General features: G+C 44.7%; 1 protein-coding gene across 4 annotated transcripts in view; it reads right to left on the bottom strand.

Moving 5' to 3' along the window:
* Positions 1–10,840: 10,840 nt before the first annotated feature.
* The window catches only part of LOC147117613 (triple functional domain protein), an 862,300-nt gene continuing 850,681 nt past the window's right edge, over positions 10,841–22,459 (bottom strand). For all 4 annotated transcript variants that reach the window (XM_085988743.1, XM_085988739.1, XM_085988740.1 and 1 more), the window contains 2 exons: positions 14,743–14,881; positions 10,841–12,847 (listed from right to left, as the gene is read on the bottom strand). In XM_085988743.1, coding sequence (XP_085844869.1) covers positions 12,305–12,847; positions 14,743–14,881 — 682 coding nt within the window. In that variant the 3' untranslated portion in view covers positions 10,841–12,304. The remainder of the gene's footprint in view (positions 12,848–14,742; positions 14,882–22,459) is intronic.

Here is a 22,459-nt window from a genome sequence, read left to right as displayed (position 1 = left end):
AAAATTATGAGGGGCATAGATAGGATGGATGCTGAGGAGCTTTTTCCCTTAGTAGAGGGGTCAATAACTAGGGGGCATAGATTCAAGGTAAAGGGCGGGAGGTTTAGAGGGGATTTGAGAAAGAACTTTTTCACCCAGAGGGTGGTTGGAGTCTGGAACTCACTGCCTGAAAGGGTTGTGGAGGCAGAAACCCTCACAACATTTAAGAAGCATTTGGATGTGCACTTGAAATGCCATAGCATACAAGGCTACGGGCCAAATGCTGGAATATGGGATTAGATTAGACAGGGCTTGATGGCCGGCGCGGACACGATGGGCCGAAGGGCCTCTATCCGTGCTGTATTACTCTATGACTCTATGACAAATATGGGGCGGCAATGACCGAGATTCAACAACTTGAAGAACAGATTCAACTGGGAATCCATTCAGTGGAAGAAAAGGGAACTGTAAGAAACACAGAGACTGTAAGAATGGCCTCTGAACATGAGCTAGAGAGCATCAAGGCGCAACTTCTCCGAGCGCTGGAAGCCAAAGTACAAGAGGAAAAGAAGGTGAAAGCATTGGAGGAAAAGGTGGATGAAATGGAGAAGACTCTGACCCACAGTGTTCCCGTGGAAGAGTTAACGGTCAGCCAACTCCTTCATATGCTGAAGGACAAGACTCTACAATGGGAACAATCTGAACACGAGCTTCAATCTTCAAAGGGAAGGAGTTCGGAGCTCTCAAAAGTTATGGAAATAGCTGAGGTTGCAACACAGATTTTACAGGGATGCCAAAAGTACGCTGAATCACGTCAATGTGAACAGCAGAATGTTGAAACAGCTGCTCCAGTAGAAGGATTGAATAGCCTGATCAATCAATCCCCGAGGGAAGGGGAAGTATTGAAATCACAAACGAGGTCATTAGTGAAGGATTTGCAGGAAACCCAGGAAGAGCGGGATGAATATGAACGCATGAAGAAGTCTCTTCAGGAAAGATGTCTAGGGAGGGAACAACAGTCGGCTAACGTCCAGTTGGGTACGGAAGAAGTAGCAGGCCCTCTCGCTAGACTAGCTCAGGACGACACCGAATATTACCATGACCTGTTGAGTGACACGGAATATTACGATGACTTGGTCTGCCCAGCTTGTGATGAAAACTCCCAAAGTGCAGAAATCAGGATGAAGCACTTAACGTCTAAGGAACATAGGGAGATGGTGGCGCTACAGCTGGCAGCGGATAAGGGAGCCCTGAGAGTCTCCAAGAAGCAGAAAAGAAAAAGACGAAGCAGAAGATGATAACCATCTAAATCATTATCACTTCTATCAGATCATGCACGTGGGCCCCACGCAGGGGGCCAAATCAGTTGGAAAGTAGGAAAAATTACCAAGGCAGTCCAGCTGTTTGTAAAAGTCAGCACTGCTGGTTCAGCAGGACGGAAGTTCAAGCTGTTAAGCCAAGGGAAAGACTATTGGATGAGTCACGCTAGAAATGTGAACCGGCTACACCACAGAGATGTTGTTCGGACCGAGTCAAGACCAGAGACTGAATCTGTGAACTGTTCCCGCAGAGACTGAATCTGTGAACTGTTTCCCGCAGAGACTATATCTGTGAATTGTTTTACATGAAGTTGATTATATGTTATGTTTAATGGGGAATAAATATGTTGTAAGCTAAAAAGGGAGGATTGTAGTGTATGTACCCGTCTACCTTTAAGAGAACTATTGTATGTAACCGTTCACCTTTAAGAGAACTATTTTAGGTGTGGCACTACTTTGTTTGGCTTCTGTATACGGTAATACCGACGGTGCCCACACCAGTATATAAGTGTTGTGCCAGGAGTTATTGGGCAGATTCGCCCTGACCTTCGAATAGTAAAGTCCTGTTTTAAGTTACTCTTGGAGTCTGTGTATTAATTAACTAAACAACCCACAGACTTTACATTAAGTTGTAACCAATTTCTAGCTATAGAAGGTTGGCAGAAAAGTCAATCTTGCTGGTCTGTCTGTGAATAAATAGTGAGTGTAATGCAGGCCACATATATCTGAAGGGCCTCTTGTAAATACAGTTTCTCCTACCAGGTGGCTAGTTCTTTCGATTCTTCCCTTAAGATATTGAGGCTTTATTCTGAAGGGTAGACTCCTCACAATTTACAGTCAAAAAAACAAGGGACTGTGCTGGTGGTGGTCTAGGGGAGCCTATCATATCTAATGAAGATGGGGAAATGTGCCTGTGATGCTGAAAAATGACCACTGGTCTTGGCTGACCCAGTGCTGACGATTGAAGGATGAACAGATTTGTTACAAATGGTACAATTCTAAAGGGGGTGCAGGAACAGAGAGACCTGGGGTGTTCGTATACAAATCTTTGAAGGTGGCAGGACAGGTAGAAAAGGTTATTAAAAGGCATACGGGATCTTTGGCTTTATGAAAAGAGGCATAGAGTACAAAATCAAGGAAGTTATGCTAAGCCTTTATACAATACTGGTTAGGCCCTAGCTGGAGGATTGTATTTAATTATGTGCATTACACTTTTTATAAAGGATGTCAAAACCTTGGAGAGGGTGCAGAGGAGATTTACTAGAATGGTGCCAGGGCTGCAGGACTACAGTGTGGAGTGATGAGAGAAGCTAGGATTGTTCTCCTTAGAGTAGAGAACATTAAGAGGAGATATGATAGAGGTGTTCAAAATGATGAAGGGTTTTGACAGAGTAAACAAGGAGAAACTGTTTCCAGTGGCAGAAGGGTCAGCAACCAGAGGAGACAGATTTAAGGTAATTGGCAAAAGAACAAGAGGTGATATCCTCCTTAGATACAAGAGTGGTGCCAGAGGACTGGAGATGTTACACCTTTGTCCAAAAAAGGGTGCAAGGATAAACCCAGCAACTACAGGCCAGTCAGTTTAACCTCAGTAATGGGGAAGGTTTTAGAAATGATAAGGGACAAAATTAACAGTCACTTGGACAAGTGTGGATTAATTAAGGAAAGCCAGCATGAATTTGTTTAACTAATTTGATCAAGTTTTTTGATGAGGTAACAGAGAGGGTTGATGAGGGCAATGCGGTTGACATGGTGTACATGGACTTCCAAAAGGTGTTTGATAAAGTGCCACATAATAGGTTTGCCAGCAAAGTTGAAGCCCATGGAATAAAAGGGACAGTGGCAGCATGGATACGAAATTGGCTAGGTGACAGGAAACAGAGAGTTGTGGCGGAGACCACATAGGGACAATAACACAATGTATAGCCAATGCTGTTATATGTACCTAAACACAATTCACTTTGTATAGCAATGTTGTGATATGTACATGCTGGGTTGGGTTATTGGTGCAGGGTCCCTTTAAGAGCATCAGGAACATGATGACATCATGACGTCGGTTGCGTGATGACGTCATAGCCCCTGCACGGGGCTGAGCCTTCAGACCTCGTGGAGATTGATTAAAGTAAGACACGTTTTGTTTTTGCTTAAAGAAAAGTCTCAGCCTGTTGATTTCTGTCGACTCCAACAGAGTAGTGGTAAACAGTTGTTTATCGGGCTGGAGGAAGGTACACAGTGGTGTTCCCCAGGGGTCGGTACTAGGACCACTGCTTTTCTTGATATATATTAATGACTTGCACTTGGGTGTGCAGGGCACAATTTCAAAATTTGCAGATGACACAAAACTTGGAGGTATAGTGAACAGTGAGAAGAATAGTAATAGACTTCAAGAAGACATAGACAGGCTGGTGGAATGGGCGGACACGTGGCAGATGAAGTTTAACGCAGAAAAGTGCGAAGTGATACATTTTGTTAGGAAGAACGAGGATAGGCAATATAAACTAAAGGATACAATTCTAAAGGGGGTGCATGAACTGAGAGACGTGGGGGTATATGTGCACAAAGCATTGAAGGTGGCAGGGCAAATTGAGAAAGCGGTTAAAAAAGCATGGGATCCTGGGCTTCATAAATAGAGGCATAGAGTGCAAAAGCAAGGAGGTTATGATGAAGCTTTCTAAAACATTGGTTCGGCCTCAACTGGAGTATTGTGTCCAATTCTGGGCACCGCACTTTAGGACGGATGTGAACGCCTTAGAGAGGGTGCAGAAAAGTTTTACGAGAATGGTTCCAAGGATGAGGGACTTCTGTTACGTGGATAGACCGGAGAAGCTGGGGTTGTTCTCCTTAGAGCAGAGAAGATGGAGAGGAGATTTGATAGAGGTGTTCAAAATCATGATGGGTCTAGACAGAGTAGATAGAGAGAAACTGTTCCCATTGGCAGAAGGGTCGAGAAGCAGAGGACACAAATTTAATGTGACTGGCAGAAAAACCAAAGGCGACATGAGGAAAAACTTTTTTACGCAGCGAGTGGTTAGGATCTGGAATTCACTGCCTGAAAGGGTGGTGGAGGCAGACTCAATCGTGGCTTTTAAAAGGAAATTGGATAAGTACCCGAAGGAAAAAAAATTGCAGAGCTACGGGGAAACGGCGTGGGAGTGGGGCTAGCCGAATTGCTCTTGCAGAGAGCCGGCACTGGCTCAATGGGCTGAATGGCCTTCTACTGTGCTGTAACCCTTCTATGATTCTATGACATAAGGAAAATAAATTACGCAGCGAGTTATTATCTGGAATGCACTGGCTTAAAGGGTGGTGAAAGCAGATTCAATAATAACTTTCAAAAGGGATTTGGATAAATACTTGCAATATTTGCAGTGCTATGCAGAAAGGGCAAGGGAATGGGAATAATTGGATAGTTCTTTCTAAGAGCTGGCACAGGCATGATGGGCCGAATGGCCTCCTTCTGTGCCGTATCATTCTGTGATGTTGGAGTTTATATGGATCCCAGAGGGCTCTTGTGTTCTCTCTGGTTACAGAAGCAGATACAAATTTTTCGGATGTTCCTGGGAATGCCAACAATGGGCCAAAATTTGCTGTAGCAGGGCAACTAACGGTGTCTGCTGTTAGTTAGACTTGACCCTGCCCCCTTCAACTCAACATTTTTTTTGCCTACAAAGTTGCTGAAAGTGCGAGCTGATAACGGCACAGCGAGGAAAACAGGGCATCTGGGAGCTGTGTAAACAGTGCAACCAACAAGGTATCTCCTTAACCAATGAGATTTAAGAACTGAGAAGGAGGGTGAATTAAAAGGGGTGAATTCAATGTTAAATCAGGTACAGAAAGAGAAAGAGAGGGAAAGAAAGATTAGATTAAGAGAGCGAGAAAAAAGATTCAGAAAGGAATAGAAAAAAAAGTTAAAATTTGACATTTTTAAAATCTCCATGAAAAATTCAAAACCTGAAGGAATGAGACTCCACACTCATAATAGTGAATTTTCAGTGCCAGAGCAGATGATCGACAGTCATTAACACTTATATTGTAGCGGTTCATGTAGATCGCCACTAAATAAGAGAGTTTGACTTCGACGAACTATAAATAAGTTGTTTATTTACAGGAACAGGCTAATTACAGCAGGTAAGATGGCAGGTAAGATGGCTGACTGTAGGAGCACCGTGGTGTAGGTCTGGTCCCAGCGGGGACTCCACGAGGACTGAGTTCGCAGTCCTGTGGGGAGCGTGATGACATCATCGCGTTTGTGTTGTGACGTCATCACGTTGTTTGCGTTTCCCGCGCTTAGGGCGTCACGTGATGCGCGTCGTTGTGTCGCTGGCCGTTGAGGCCGAGGTCGCGAGGCCGGGCTGTGCTGGTGCTTGCTGCAGGAGCGGAAGATCGCGTCGCTCCCGTCGGCTGGCCGTTGAGGCCGAAGACGCTAGGCCGGGCTGTGCCGGCGCACGCACATCACGTTGTACGTGACGTGACGTCAGCGCGCTAGGGCGTGTCTTAAAGGGGCAATGGCCCCAACAGGTAAGTTAAAAGGGCAACGGCCCCAAAAGGTAAGTTAAAGGGAATTATGTGTCTCAATGTAAGGGACAACCAGTGGTACCACAACATAGGCCCCCCCCAGAATTCGCTTTAACGAAAGTCCAAGGATGAGATGGTCTGACGAGCTGGTAGGCGAGGTATGAAGATGCTGCTCGTGAGCAGATCCTTACGCGCGTCGTGGCGAATAAAACGTATCCGTCAGGCGAAGGACCGTGGAGACATGCGAAACAGCAGGCCTTGTCAGAGTGACGGGCAGGTTGGGCGGACGCGGGCGATGTCTCCGTTGATGGGTGAGCGAAACCTTCGGGAGGCTGGAACGCACGGAACGGTGCGTGCCATAGTGCTACGACATGAACACAACGGGGGTGAAGAGTTGCTACGTTGATCAGTGATTGGTGAGGCTAGCAACTTTCACGTGGCTGATCGCGGCCGCAGGATGCCCGTTGGACCCGTCCTCGATGTGTGCAGCTTCAGTAGACGTTTGCTTTTGTTAAAGGGAAAACTGGAGAAAGGGCGGCAACGGTCCAGGTTGTTGTTGCTTTCAGGAGGGGTAACTCTGCCTGGAGGGCGTCAACACTTGTAACAGTTGTAGATTTAGGAGAAAACAGCCGAGAGGGCGGCACGCCTTTTGTTCACGCCAAATCGTGCAGTAGGTAACACAACCAGCAAGCTGAAGGGCTGGTGCGCCGTCGGCGGAGAAGGAGTCGTCGGTGTTCACGAGGGATGGGTTCTCGTGGTTCGCGAGGGATGGGTCCTCGTGTGCGAGGAGTGAGTCCTCGTGTGCGAGGAGTGAGTCCTCGTGGTATCCCCGCGGGGCGCGCTCCGATCTTGTGGGCCTGAACATGCTGTACCCCGTGCTTGGAGAGATGTATACTTGCTGTTGCTTTGGACGTAGAGGCGGACGATCCATGTGGCAGTAGAAGAGTCGAATACGGAGACCGTGAGCACGTGCATGGTCTGTGCCGCATCGATGTTCTCGGCGAACAGGGCTTCTACCTGCATAAAGCACGAGGGAGACCGTGGCTCCCTGGATTGCGGTAGCGACAGCAGAACGGCTGATGCTTCCATAGCGTGCTTCGTTTGTGAAAGACGTTCACAAACCCACCAGTTGTAGCGCTGGTGGACGACGGTTGCCGTTGGTCGTGCTCTACCTCTGTGACATCGTTCGTGAAAAACGGGCTCACCTCCAAGCTGCGCTTCCGTTGCGAAGACGTTCGCAAAGACGGGGTCGCTTGTGGTGGAATCGGTGTTAGGCGGTTGCTGTTCCGTGGTTGTTCGTTGGTCGTCTTGTGGGAAGACGAGGGTCAGGCTGCGCGTTGCTACCGTGAAAATCGTTCACGGATACGGGTTCACCAATTGTAGCGTTGGAATTGATGAGCTCCCGTACTCACGTCGTAGGGTCACCAATGTAGTGGTTCGTGTAGATCGCCACTAAATAAGAGAGTTTGACTTCAATGAACTATAAATAAGTTGTTTATTTACAGGAACAGGCTAATTACAGCAGGTAAGATGGCTGACTGTAGGAGCAACGTGGTGTAGGTCTGGTCCCAGCGGGGACTCCACGAGGACTGAGTTCGCAGTCCTGTGGGGAGCGTGATGATGTCATCGCGTTTGTGTTGTGACGTCATCACGTTGTTTGCGTTTCCCGCGCTTAGGGCGTCACGTGATGCGCGTCGTTGCGTCGCTGGCCGTTGAGGCCGAGGTCGCTAGGCCGGGCTGTGCTGGTGCTTGCTGCAGGAGCGGAAGATCGCGTCGCTCCCGTCGGCTGGCCGTTGAGGCCGAAGACGCTAGGCCGGGCTGTGCTGGCGCACGCCCATCACGTTGTACGTGACGTCAGCGCGCTAGGGCGCGTCTTAAAGGGGCAATGGCCCCAACAGGTAAGTTAAAAGGGCAACGGCCCCAAAAGGTAAGTTAAAGGGAATTATGTGTCTCAATGTAAGGGACAACCAGTGGTACCGCCACAATATCATGTTAAAAGGGTATTTGCATTTGTAATTACTAGCCCTAAATATCAGCAGTGTGTTTAGTTTGTATCTACTGCGCAAATACAGCAACTTCACGACATTCAATGCATTTCAATGGTAAGGCAAACAGCGAGATGCTGTTTTTGCAAAGCTAACAGCAGAGCGGTGCAATTCTGACAGCAACTTTTGGATTTTTGCATTTAACTGCCCTTGCCTGAAGTTGCTGTGCCATTTACGTAAAATAATGGTGAATGCCATTAGCCTCACCATTATTTTGACAGGAAAATCTAGCCCAAGATATTCCCTACCTGTTCCAGAATTCCTGTGAATGCAGTTGTGTCTCTATACTGAACCTGAAACAGAGGTCTCTCTACCTAAAGGAATCAAGTTTTAATATTCCTATAGCCAGTGCAGGTAGCCAATAAATGAACAGTCTCTTGTCATGGCCAACTTTTCTAAGTGTGAAGTTTGATTCAGGCTGATATTTCGATTGGTGGCGAGTCGGGTGGGAAAGTATTTTTTTTCCCCAGCGGGTCTGGACCCTGCTGTGAACCCACCGCCATGCGCCTTTCCCAAATGTCGGGTCTGTCAGCGCTGAGCAGACCCGACATGCAGCGGCAGGGGACTCAATTCAAGTCATTATGAGCTTGTTTCAAGATGATTAAGAAAACATTTGAGCTCAACTTCTGATTTTACGTGCTCGCCTACAGGGTCCTCACTGCTCGAGGATCATGTCTATTAAGCTGAGGCGGGAGTCAGTGGCCACTGAATCAGCTGTTGAGTTGACAGCTTCAAATGTAAAGTAAAAGCTCCCACCTTAGAGATATTTTCCCTCAGCCACAAGCTCTTCCTCGTTGCATTTCCACAACAGATTCACCATGCTGCAAGTCTTTACACAAGTCTCCATCCAGACCGACCTCATTACCTCTCTCACCATTGACAGATCGCTTCTGTCATCTCTACTTCACCTGCCATCTATTCCATCAGCATGGGTGCCCTTTATACTCTCTCACCTTGGTCCTCTGAATTCCACCATGATCAGCCCCAACACCAGCAGCACCAGGCACACCAGCAGCTCCAACACCACCACCAACCTTCTCTGCAATCACCTAATGCTGCACAGGACACGGGGCATCAGCACCCACCCACATTGCTGCCCAGGAGGCCAGGGATGGCCTCACCATGGCCAGATGATGCACCAGTTTGGCACCACCACACACCAACACCATAAAGCATCCCTACAATGCCCAAGCCATTCCTTTCACACTCGTCACCATTGCGGGGGGTACTGCTATGTCTCACCATTCACTGCAACTTCCTAAGCCACTTCCAAAGGTGCACACAAATCTGTCCAAGAATGCAGTGTGTTGAAAATAAAGGTTTCAATGTTAGACACCACATTAACAGAAACTTTACATGAACATTGCATAAAACACCCGAGTGCCTACCCTTGTGTGTTGTTAATTGGTATGATTGCACTAGGATGAGGGCGAGTGCAAGGTGGGGATGTGATAATATAGATAGAGAAGGATGGGAGGAAGTGCAAGTTAAGTTTGTGTGAGAAGGATGTGCAGGAGTAGGGTAGGGAAGGCAGAGTGATGAGGATGTGATGAGAGGCACAGCAGGATGAGGTTGAGTAACGTTTTGTGATCTACTGCACCCAGGTCCTCCTGACCACATCCCTGCTTGTGCCCTCCTCTGCAATTACATAGGATATATGGCACAGAAACAGGTCATTCAGCCCAAGCAGTCTATGCCGGCGTTTATGCTCCTCCTGTGCAATGTGCAACCAGGCTGTGTTGATCTGGGGAGGTCTCTTCTGCCCACGGGAAGGGAAGAGGACCTGTGTGTGTGCTGTGACTCCCTCCATAAGCATATGGAGGAGGTCCTGGGTGTAGCCCTGCACCTCTGTGTAGTTATTTTCAGTGTTTGCAGCACCTCAATGCTGTAGAACACTGACGGCACAAATGTCAAGATAAAGTTGGCCATGGTCCGTTTAAGGAAACCAGCTGATGACGTGTCATCAAATGACGTCACCAGACCCGCTTCCTCTAATTGGCATGGGAAACGCACTTAACAAGCCCAATCTCAGGAAATTCAATTCAGAGTGGGATGGAGACAGCAGCGGGGTCGGGACCCACCAAGGTAAGTAAAATCCCGGCCTCCAACTCAATACAAAGGCTTGACTCATCTAATGAGTTTGAATGAAACTGCACACTTAGAAGGCAGGGTACATCGGTTGAGCATTGGGAAGCAGGCACAATATTCTGCACAAATTTTGAAACTTGGAGTTGGCATTGGCTGGAAGTTGGGACTGAAACAATTGAGATTAGGCACTGTAGTTCTGACTGGGGTAAATTTGATGGGATGCAGTGTGTTGATACCCAAGATGGGAGTGGTGATTCTAATATGAGAAAAGTTTTATAATGTTGCAACAAAATAAACTAAAATAAAACCTTTTCGATGGAGTCAAGAGACTACAGGTTAACTCGGATTGTAGAACAGCAGCAAAGAAACTGATATGTAACGACTTCACTCATTGAGGACATGGCAGGAAGGCAGCGGTATGGGAGTGGATAAGTGACATTATTTTAGCTGCTCTCACCGTTCAGTTTCCACCAAGTCGGGGGAGAGTTAAGATCGAGGTCCTAGTGTGTGTTAGGATCTCCTTAGAGATGCACCAACTTCACACAAAATTGTTTGATGCACTTTTCTTCCTCTACTTGCATATAAATGCATAAAAGGTGTAAGTAATTTTCAAATGCATCATCTTGTCCAGCTTAACTCATAGATGTTCTTTCTATCCAAATAAAGCCTTCATAGAATAGGTCCTTTAAAGTTCAAAACTGGCAGGCATATTGCTGGTAACTGCACAGAAACTTTTGATGGATAGTTGCACAAATCAAGGTTTGTCTTTCTTTGGATTCATTTTAAAAGCGATTATGTTGCACACCTTTTATCATTATTTTCTCAGTAGCTCCAATAATAACCCTCTTCTTCACTGAATCACAAGGAATGGATAAACTGAAACTGATGCAGGAAAAATAAAAATCTGTGTTGTTTATGTTTAATTTTAACAAACAGATGGCAGAGAAAAATATTTACAGCACATTTTCGGTGAAATACTTAATGGATGCTGTACAAAAGAAATATACATGCAAAAATAGTTTTCAAACTTAAAATGATGAATAGGCTATAATACATTAAAAATAATAATGCGAGGTTGACATGACAATACATCCAGTTTCGAGTTCCCATTTTCCTTCCCTCGCAGATTTATAAGAAAAAGACTTGCATTTATATAGTGCCTTTCACGACCACTGGACATCCCAAAGCGCTTTACAGCCAATGAAATTTGTTACTTGAGAGCGACAGTACAAGTTTATGCTTGATATAAACATGCTGCATAGCTAAGAAAATACTGGGTTTGGTTCATTGTTCACGTTCCACAATGACTAGATTGTGATGCAATTCCTAATAGTCAAATACTTTTCTAAAAGGTCAGCGCAATAAAAAAAATCAAACGACTGTATAGTTTGCAGTACGAAGTACGTGCTTTTTTAATATTTATTACAGGTACAACAGAGGTCTTCATAAATAGAGTTGCATAAAATGTTAAAGCCACAACATTGCACATGATATGAATTAAAACATAAAATACAATGAGTGCATTTACAGTACATATTCCTCCTTAACTGCTCTGCAATCTGATTGGCAGGTGCAACTCCAAAATCCCCCTCCAGAAATAAAAGAGCATTTGCGGCTTGACTCGGGGGAATTTGGGGGGAGGGTTCCAGAATGGCAAACCAGCATTAAAAATACAGACTGAAGGCAGATAACGGTCTTTATACAAGTAAGGCTTATATATAATCAGAGCAACACAATTTGTTTGTATTATACGCAAAAGGTCCGTGGTTCAACTTGCAGCAGTAAAAACTTGAGCCATATCTGGCTAAATGCAAGGGATTATAATTTAAATACATCAGTGACGCAACTGGAAAGCTTTATGATCAGTAAAAATCAGATGTTTCACAGGAGGGCATTTTATAGTCAGTGGCTGTCTTGATTAAAATCAGTCAAGGGGGAATTTAAAAAAAATCATGTTCTTTGTTGGCTAATTTTTAATCACATAATTAATGTTTCAAACTCCAGCGAGTTTAATTAAATATAATAACAATAATGATTTGTTCTCTAAGTTTTCCTAGACAATGTGTGAAAAATGGTTTCCAGCGATCAGAAACCGAATACTGTCAAAATAATGGGAATCCAGCTGGTTATGCAGAGCTTGTGTAGTCCTCCCCACCAGCTTTGCATTGCATGGGTGGCACTGAATCCCAAGTACTGTTTGTGCAAGGTTCCTTGGCATGCAATTCCACACAATGACACATGTATATAGCAGCTGATTTGCTGTCAGTTTTATTTCAAGTCAACAGCTGACTGGCTGAAGACAGTCTCCAACCTTATTGGCAGGTGAAAGAGAATGAGCAAAAAATCTCCACGTTCGGGTCACACTCTTGGCAAGAGTCTACTTTGTAAGAAGTTCTTTATACTACCAACTGGCCGAACATCATTCTGGTGCTTGCGCCGTTCAATGAATGAAGTCAGTCTTGACGTGTTTAGTGTTTCGGTATTTTTGTTGACACCTGGCTGCAGCCAAGGCTCCTGGAGGCACACTGCAGCCGAAGGTCGTTTGTTTGGATCTCCCTGTAGTAAGAAACAAACAAAATCTTTGGCAGCTTGACTGACCCCTTTGAAGTAGTCGTCAGGGAAGCTGAAGTCCAATCGGCAAATATTCAAACATGTTTCCTCAACACTCTCATCCAAAAAAGGAGACACACCGCTAAGAAGTACGTAGGCAAGTACCCCAACACTCCATGTATCCGACGTAAGACAGGCAGAATTTCCTAAAATAATTTCTGGAGCTGCAAACTCAGGGTTTCCCAACAACTGGTGGGTGTAATATGATGTGGTTAGCTGCATGGTATCCCCAAAATCAGCAAGCTTGATGAGTGGTTTGGCTCTGCTGTGGTCCACCAGCACATTTTCTGGCTTTAAATGATGGAAACATATTACAGATTAGTATTAGATTACCATAATAAACCAATAATAACTCACTAAAGAAATCATTTAACAAGCACAGATATTTCAAGGTATGATTTCATTAGTAATTAACAAAATATAGTTTCAATTTCTCACTGCATAAACAGCACTGACAGAGAAGGGAAAAAGTAGCACACTGGATTCACAACAAGTTGCTCCATGAAATGGTAGGACACAAGATGGAATAAAATATTGGGCAACATTTTGCTGTGAGCAGCGAACGTTCGATAGACTTGCACTTACCCATAGGCTTTCTATGGGGTTTTGCACAGCAAGTTGCTCTCAGCGGTACAGACAAACAGGGCATCTGGGACATGTGTGAACAGGGCAAGCAACTGTGTATCTCCTTAACCAATCAGATTGAAGAATCGTTAAAGAGCAGCGCAGAGTCTGAACCAGGAAGTGTAAGTTAGAATAGTGAATTCAATGTCAGATCATATACAGAAAGCAAGATAAAGAGAGGGAAAGAAAGATTGGATTAAGAGAGAAGGAGATAAATGAGACAGAAAGAAAAAGTAAAAAAAAGTATTCATTTAAAAAAAAATTTCAACAATACAGTAATTACAGGAAACTTTGTGCTATCCGGCAATCTGGAGCCACCGGCAAAAATCAGCAGCCGTTTTTTATTCTTTTTGTTTGTTTTTTTTGCTTTGTTTGAACAGTCAAGCTGTGCAAGGTCTGTAGCTATAGCAACAGCTTCAGCTACAGAGCTTTAGGGCCACACCCGAGTGTTTAGAAGCTGTTGCTAAGCAACAGTGTTTGTTGTCAAATACGGAGATAAGAATCTCCGTATCTCTCAACATTAACTCTGGAGAGTACGGCACTTTTTAGGCAATGGCAGCAGCTCGGTCCCGTGGGTGCTAGATAGCACAAAGTTTCCTGTAAAAGCTGAAGGAATGAGATGCCACACTTGTCAAAGTTAATTTTCAGTGCCAGAGAGGTAGTTTGGCAGTAATTAAGATTTACTATGCTGTTAAACGGACAAGCCCTAACTTTTTGTGGTGAGTTTAGTCCATATCTACGACGTCAGTACAGGAACTTCATGTTGTTCAATACATTTGAATGGTGAGACAGATGCCGTTTCCTTGCAGCTTACGGAGGAGCAGTGCATCTTGGACAGCAACTTCCAGATTTTCGCTTCTAACTGTGCATGTGTGCTCACCGAAGTCACTGTTCGATTTGTGCATAAATAACAGTGAGCACAGTTAGCCTCGCCATTATTTTCACAGCAAAATCCAGCCCAACGTAGATGAGGTCTGAAATGGGTCTGACCCACACTATGCCTGCATATTACATTTTCTATTATGTTAAAAGTGGTGTTATTTTAGTAAATTTTACAATTGGATTACAAAATATAGATCAGAATTTGGTGTTTTTGTCAAGCATTTATTACTTTTCTGATCTTTGTTTTCACTGGACTTGTTGTGCTACACACTATCTCTGCATAAGATGGGACTCAGGCCTCTGTCATTGCCTCTTACAGAAAGTGCTCCAGAGTGATTGTGGGAGACCTTTCGTCTGGTTTCCCTTTCTTCTCCTCAGAAGTACCAAGCTCTTACTTAGCACTTTCCCACAATGCATGGCTGAGGTTGGCAACTGAGAATGTTAACCCATATTCTACCATTCCACAACAGTGTATTGGAGCTCTAATGTGCTATAATGCTGCCATACAGAAATTTGACACCTTACAGAAATTCAAAGTAAAATAATTAAATTATCCTTATTATTTGCAAGATATGTCAGTAATGATTAACAGCAATGTGGTGTGTCAGTAAAAACGATGACATCACTCTTTCTGAAATATGCATTTTACAAAGCTGTTAGAGTGAGCTGATGTCACCAACCTTTATATCTAGGTGAGCTATTCTGCAGTTGTGTAGATACTGCATGGCTTCCAGAGTCTCTCTCAGGTATGATGCCACCTTCTCTTCAGTCAGATTCCCCCACTCTATTATGTAGTTGAGAAGGCGACCTTGGTCTGCTCTGAAAAATAACACCAATTAATTTAATAAACACTATTTTGCAATTATGGTTATAAAAATTTGATTTTTTTAAACCTTTTTTATTTCTTTCCCCTCTTTTAAGTCTTAGTATGCACTGATCCTGAGGACAGGCAAATGATCTGCTCTCACATCTCTATCATTGCTGCTCTCAAGCTAACCATAAGGAGATGTGCAAGGCTGACTAGGGTGAGGCACCTTTCAATTTTCTCTCCCTCCCTTCTGAGATGTATCTCTTGGAATCGCTCAATTGATGGTGTTGCTGAGATCTGAAGTTTGACCTGTGCAGAATTGCTAGTGTAAACTTTAGAGTCATAGTTCTATAGTAGTGTTTGTGCACTTTATTTAAAAAGTAAACAAATACTGTAACATTTCAGGACATCAACATTAAAAAAAACGTTTTAAAGGGGAAAACAAATCAACATTGAAGAAATTACTAGTCTGGCCAATCTGGTACAAACACTTAGCTTTAAAGAGGCAGTGGTGTAGAAAATTCTTGTTGATGAATTCTGCTTTTCTTCACATTATATTTAACCCAAATATTGAACACTGATTGCATCAGCTTCAGCATGCTGCAGATGCACTTTATCAAACTGAGGTACAAAAGAGTTCATTATTTCCATAGGATTAAAAATGTTCCCAAAAACCAACTGCAGATAGGGCTTGATCTAATACACCCCAACATGTCTTTTCAGTTTCTAAACTCATTGCCCTTCTACCCAAGTAAAATATTTTACACTAAATGGTAAAATAATGAACGAACTAGCATTTCTATAGCGCCTTTCACAACGTCAAGATGTTCCAAAACGCTTAATAGCCAATGAAGTACTTTTGAAGTGCAGTCATTGTTGTAATGTAGTGAAACACGGCTGACAATTTGTGCACAGCAAGGTCCCACAAACAGCAATGAGATAAAGAACCAGATAATCTAAAGTACATTTAGCTGTAGCATGCAGGAGTTACCATATTACCTTGATTACATGTAAATTTATGGTACAAAATGAATTCCAGACGTGATCTGATCTGTACACCTCACTTTATGACTTTTTATTGAACATTGAGGTTTGTTAATATTTTTTCCTTATCAACTAAATATACACAGTGCAAATGTTAGCCAACTCTCAGAAATACTATTTCTTTTAGAAATACTATTATTTAAAACCAGTATATATAAATGTGTTGAGAAAATTTATAGGAAAACTACACAGTAAAGTCTGATTGTGAGTACCACACTCCAACATTTGGCATCCACATCAACAGCTTGGAGGAAGATCAGCAACGGTTCATCAGATGACACCCAGGATTCAGGGACTTAATTATGGTTAAGAGACTGGGTAAACTTGGGTTATATTCCCTAGAGATGAGGAGGTTAAGGGGTGATCTGATCAAGGAGTTTATGAAAAGAATTAACAAGGCAGATAGGGAATGTCTTTTTCCTCTTTTGCACGAATCCAGAACAAGATGACAATCTTAAAATTTGAACTAACCCAGTTAAAAGTGAATGCAGGAAAAAAAAAATTCACACAAAGCGTTGTGAAAATGTGGAATGTTCTACCCCACAATCAACTGAGATGTTTAAAAGGGAGGTGGATACTTACTCGGGAAATAAGGGAATTTAAGTAATTGAAGAAAAAGCGGGAGAGTTGGAATTAAAAAAAGACTTGCATTTATATAGTGCCTTTCATGACCACTAGATGTCCCAAAGTGCTTTACAGCTAATGAAGTACTTTTTGAAGTGTAGTCACTGTTGCAATGTAGGAATTAGAAGATAAAGTGCTGCTACGACTAATAAAATGGCAGAGCAGACTTGGGATAAATGGGTAATTTTCCGGTTGGCAAACGGTAACTAGTGGGGTGCCACAGGGATCAGTGCTGGGGCCTTAACTATTTACAATCTACATTAATGACTTGGATGAAGGGACCGAGTGTAATGTAGCCAAGTTTGCGGATGATACAAAGACGGGTAGGAAAGCAAGTTGTGCAGAGGACTCAAAGAACCTGCAAAGGGATATAGACAGGCTAAGTGAGTGGGCAAACATTTGACAGATGGAGTATAATGTGGGAAAATGCGAGGTTATCCACTTTGGCAGGAAAAATAAAAAAGCGAATTATTATTTAAATGGAGCGAGATTACAAAATGCTACAGTTCAGAAGGACCTTGTGCATGAAACACAAAACGTTAGCATGCAGGTACAGCAAGTAATCAAAAAGACAAATAGAATGTTGGCCTTTATTTCAAAGGGGTTGGAGTATAAAAGCAGGGAAGTCCTGCTACAACTGTACAGGGTATTGGTGAGCCCACACCTTGAGTACTGCGTACAGTTTTGGTCTCCTTATTTAAGGAAGGATATACTTGCATTGGAGGCAATTCAGAGACGATTCACTAGGTTAATTCCAGAGATGAGGGGGTTGACTTACGAGGAAAGGTTGAGCAGGCTGGGACTATACTCATTGGAATTTCGAAGAATGAGAGGTGATCTTAGTGAAACATATAAGATACTGAGGGGACTCGACAAGGTAGTTGCAAAGAGGATGTTTCCCCTCGTGGGGAAATCTAGATTGCGGGGGCACAGTTTTAGAATTAAGGGTCGCCCCCTTTTAGAACTGAGATGAGGAGGAATTTTTTCTCTGAGGGTTGTAAATCTGTGGAGTTCTCTGCCCCAGAGAGCTGTGGAAGCTGGGTCATTAAATACATTTAGGTGGAGATAGACAAATTTTTGCAAGATAAGGGAGTGAAGGGTTATGGGGAGCGGGCGGGGAAGTGGCTTTGAGCCCAAGATCAGCCATGATCTTATTGAATAGCAGGCTCGAGGGGCCAAGTGGCCTATTCCTGCTCCTATTTCTTATGTTATGAAGGGCTGAATGGTTTACTCGTAGTTCCCACGTAAGAGTTACTGCTGACATAAAAATACAATGATCCTTTCTCTACAACACACACAGTAGATATAATATGACACCAGTGAGTGAGTTTGTGGATGTAATCTCATCTCAAGGAGTTAAGATGATGGTCATAAACTGCTCAAACCTTGTCTACAGGGTTCAGGGTTAATGTTATCTGAATTGCCTTATTGGATTACAGTGGTCTTGCAGTTAGCTCCCAAGTATTTATTACACTGTATGGAACTGATAACATTTATGTTCATGTTACTCCACTTAAAACATACTTTTAAAGCTGATGAAATTTTGGGATTTAAAAAAAAATTAAAGACTATATATATGCACACAAAATTTATAATTTTCGCCGATAGTATCATTAATTAAAAACAATTAAGTAATTTATTCACAGATACCGTTTTTAGTAACCAGACACAAAATCTGTATTGCTTTACATGCAGACATAGTAATGTTTTTATTTTGCTAAGTGACTATTTGATATAAAATGTAAAACTATTAATAACCAGACCTGTCTTTTTGGCAAATAATAGTTGCTTTTATCCAAAATATACACACATCCTTGTGATACAGCTACCATCTGTTATTTTCACATGCCAAAGCACAAGATGTCACTTGTGTATTAGCAACTTCTCAACAGCATAAAAGGGAAGTGCATTCTGCTGAATTGTCGCACAATGCAAAATGTTATAAATCTGCACTCTAATTGCTGTCTCTCAGTTGTTCTTTGTTACCCTCAATTCTGCTTCAGAATTGTTAGAGGCAGTTGGCGCACAGGCATTCATGTCACGGGATGTTTTACTGTGTTAAATGTGCTATATAAATGCAAGTTGCAGTTGTTGAAAGAGACTTCTTCATATCACATCAGGGGTGCTACACTAATTATTTCTCTCCAGACTTCCACTAACCAGCAAGTTTTAACGCATATACCGCAGGTAAGGGCTGCACAGGCAGAAGGGAAATGGGTGACCATCAGGCGGAGCAGTAGAAGCAGGCAGGTAGTGCAGGGGTCCCCTGTGGACATCCCCCTCTCAAACAGGTATACCGATTTGGATACTGTTGAGGGGGATGACTTACGAGAGGAAGGCAGCAGCAGCCAACTTCCTGGCACCAGGGGTGCTTCTGCTGCTCAGGAAGGGAGGAAAAAGAGTGGGAGAGCAATAGTGGTAGGGGATTCTATCGTAAGGGGAACAGAGAGGCGTTTCTGTGGCCGTAGACGTGACTCCAGGATGGTTTGTTGCCTCCCTGGTGCCAGGGTCAAGGATGTCACTGAACGGCTGCAGGGCATTCTGAAGGGAGAGGGTGAACAGTCAGAGGTCGTGGTTCACATTGGGACCAATGACATGGGTAGGAAGAGGGATGAGGTCCTGCAGCAAGAATTTAGGGAGCTAGGTAGCAGATTAAAGAGCAGGACCTCAAAGGTTGTAATCTCTGGATTACTCCCGGTGCCACGTGCTAGTGAGTATAGGAATAGGAGGATAGAGCAGATGAATGCGTGGCTAAAGAGTTGGTGCAGGAGGGAGGGCTTTAGTTTCCTGGATCACTGGTCCTGCTTCTGGGGAAGGTGGGACTTGTACAAGTCGGACGGGTTGCACCTGAACCAGAATGGGACAAATATCCTTGCGGGGAGGTTTGCTAGCACTGTTTGGGGGGGTTTAAACTAACTTGGCAGGGGGATGGGATACAGAGTGGAGCTATAATAGGGGGTGATGTACAGCCAAATATAGAGGAAAAAATAAGTCAGACTGGAAGGCAGAGCAAATAAACAAGGGAGTAGGGCAAGGCTAAATGGCATTTATTTTAATGCAAGGAGTCTTACGAATAAGGTGGATGAACTGAAAGTGTTGATGAACACATGGGAGTATGATATTGTTGCTATCACGGAGACATAGTTGAGGGAGGGGCAAGACTGGCAGCTCATAATTCCAGGGTATAGAATCTTCAGGCGAGACAGGGGGGGGGGGGGTGGTAAAAGAGGAGGGGGTGTCGCAATATTAATTAAGGAGACAATTACTGCTGTAAGGAGGGAATGATATATTAACAGGTTCCTCTAATGAGGCCATATGGGTTGAACTTAAAAACAAAAAGGGGGCTAGCACTTTGCTGGGAGTGTACTATAGGCCCCCAAACAGCCAGGGGGAGGTAGAGGAACAGAAAATGCTGGAAAAACTCAGGTCAGGCAACGTCCGTGGAGAGAAATTTGAGTTGACGTTTCGGGTTGGACCCTTCTTCAAAACTGGAAAGAAAAGAAACTAGATCGAAGGCAGGGCTGCGATCGGACAAAAGAATAAAAGATACAAAAGAAGTAAAAGAGATTAGAAGCTAGACGAGATGGTAATAGGCTGGGATTAGGTGTAACGTGTACTGGCAGGGCAAAAGATAGCTGCCAGGTGTGAGAGAGAAACAAAAGGAAAGGGGGGGGGGGGAAAGGAGTGGAACAAATACAAGAGAAAATGAAATGGGGGCGAGCTTATGATCTGAAATTGTTGAACTCGATATTGAGTCCGGAAGGCTGCAGACTGCCTAATCGGAAGATGAGGTGCTGTTCCTCGAGTTTACGTTGAGCTTCCGTGGAACAATACAAGAGGCCAAGGACGGTGAGGTCCGAGTGGGAATGGAGCGGTGAATTAAAATGACAGGCGACCGGAAGCTCGGGGTCACCCTTACGGACTGAACGGAGGTGTTCCGCAAAGCGGTCACCCAATCTGCGTTTGGTCTCCCCAATGTAGAGGAGACCGCATCGTGAGCAGCGAATACAGTATACTAGATTGCGAGAAGTACAAGTAAATCGCTGTTTCACCTGGAAGGGGTGTTTGGGGCCCTGGACAGTGGGAAGGGGGGAGGTATAGGGGCAGGTGTTACATCTCCTCCGCTTGCACGGGAAGGTGCCAGGCGAAGAGGAAGGGCTGTTTGGGGTGATAGAGGAGTGGACTAGGGTGTCTCGGAGGGAGCGGTCCCTGCGGAATGCTGAAAGGGGAGGGGAGGGGAAGATACGTTTGGTGGTGGGATCACTTTGGAGGTAGCGGAAATGCCAGAGGATGATCCGTTGAATGTGGAGGCTGGTGGGGTGAAAGGTGAGGACAAGGGGAACCCTATCGTGGTTCCGGGAGGGAGGGGCAGGGGTGAGGGCAGAAGTGCGGGAGATAGAACTGACATGGTCGAGGGCAGTGTCAACCACAGTAGAGGGGAATCCTCGGTTGCGGAAAAAGGAAGACATGTCTGAAGCACTGGTGTGGAAGGTGGCGTCGTCGGAGCAGATACGGCGGAGGCGGAGAAACTGGGAGAATGGAATAGAGTCCTTACAGGAAGCGGGGTGGGAGGAAGTGTAGTCCAGGTAGCTGTGGGAGTCAGTGGGCTTGTAGTAAATATTGGTCGATAGCCTATCCCCAGAGATGGAGACGGAGAAGTCGAGGAAGGGAAGGGAAGAGTCCGAGATGGACCATGTGAAGGTGAGGGAAGGGTGGAAATTGGAGGCAAAGTGAATGAAATTGTCAAGTTTGGGGCGAGAGCAGGAAACGGCACCGATACAGTCATCAATGTATCGGAAAAAGAGGTGAGGGAGGGGACCCGAGTAGGACTGGAACAAAGATTGTTCCACATAGCCCACGAAAAGGCAGGCATAGCTAGGACCCATGCGGGTACCCATGGCAACACCTTTGATTAGGAGGAAATGAGTGGAGTTAAAGGAGAAGTTGTTCAATGTGAGAACAAGTTCAGCCAGGCGGAGGAGGGTCGTGGTGGATGGGGACTGGTCGGGCCTCTGTTCAAGGAAGAAGCGGAGCGCCCTCAGGCCATCCGGGTGGGGGATGGAGGTGTAGAGGGATTGTACGTCCATGGTGAAAAGGAAGCGGTTGGGGCCAGGAAACTGTTAAAGTGGCGGAGGGCGTCCGAAGAGTCGCGGATGTAGGTGGGAAGAGACTGGACAAGGGGAGAAAAGATAGAGTCAAGATAGGAAGAGATAAGTTCTGTAGGGCAAGAACAGGCTGAAACGATGGGTCTACCAGGGCAGTCCTGTTTGTGGATCTTGGGAAGGAGGTAGAAGCGGGCTGTGCGGGGTTGGGGAACTATGAGGTTGGTGGCAGCAGGGGGAAGATCTCCAGAGGAGGTGAGGTCAGTGACAGTCTTGGAAACGGTGGTTTGATGTTTGGTAGTGGGGTCATGGTCCAGGTGGAGGTAGGAGGAGGTGTCGGAGAGTTGGCGTTCAGCTTCCGCTAGGTAGAGGTCAGTACGCCAAACAACAACAGCACCACCCTTGTCAGCGGGTTTAATGACAATGTTAGGGTTGGATCGGAGAGAATGGAGTGCTGCAAGTTCAGAGGGAGGTAGGTTGGAGTGAGTGAGGGGAGCAGAGAAATGGAGACGGCCGATGTCACGGCGGCAGTTAGCGATGAAAAGATCTAGAGAGGGTAAGAGGCCAGGGGGAGGGGTCCAGGTAGAACGGGAATTCTGCAAGCGGGAGAAAGGGTCAGTTGTGCGGGGGGAAGACTCCTGGCCAGTGAAGTGGGACAGTGAAGAGGAACAGATATGTAGGCAAATCTCAGAGAAGTGTGCAAATAATAGGGTAATTATAGTGGGGGATTCAACTTCCCCAATATTAATGTAAGAAGTCACACAACACCAGGTTATAGTCCAACAGCTTTATTTGAAATCACAAGCTTTCGGAGCGCTA

The sequence above is a fragment of the Somniosus microcephalus genome, chromosome 5 (assembly GCF_052327205.1).
Source record: "Somniosus microcephalus isolate GS21.2 chromosome 5, FLI_Smic_1.0, whole genome shotgun sequence".
Taxonomy (NCBI): Eukaryota; Metazoa; Chordata; class Chondrichthyes; order Squaliformes; family Somniosidae; genus Somniosus; species Somniosus microcephalus.
This window is presented reverse-complemented; position numbering and strand designations above follow the sequence as displayed.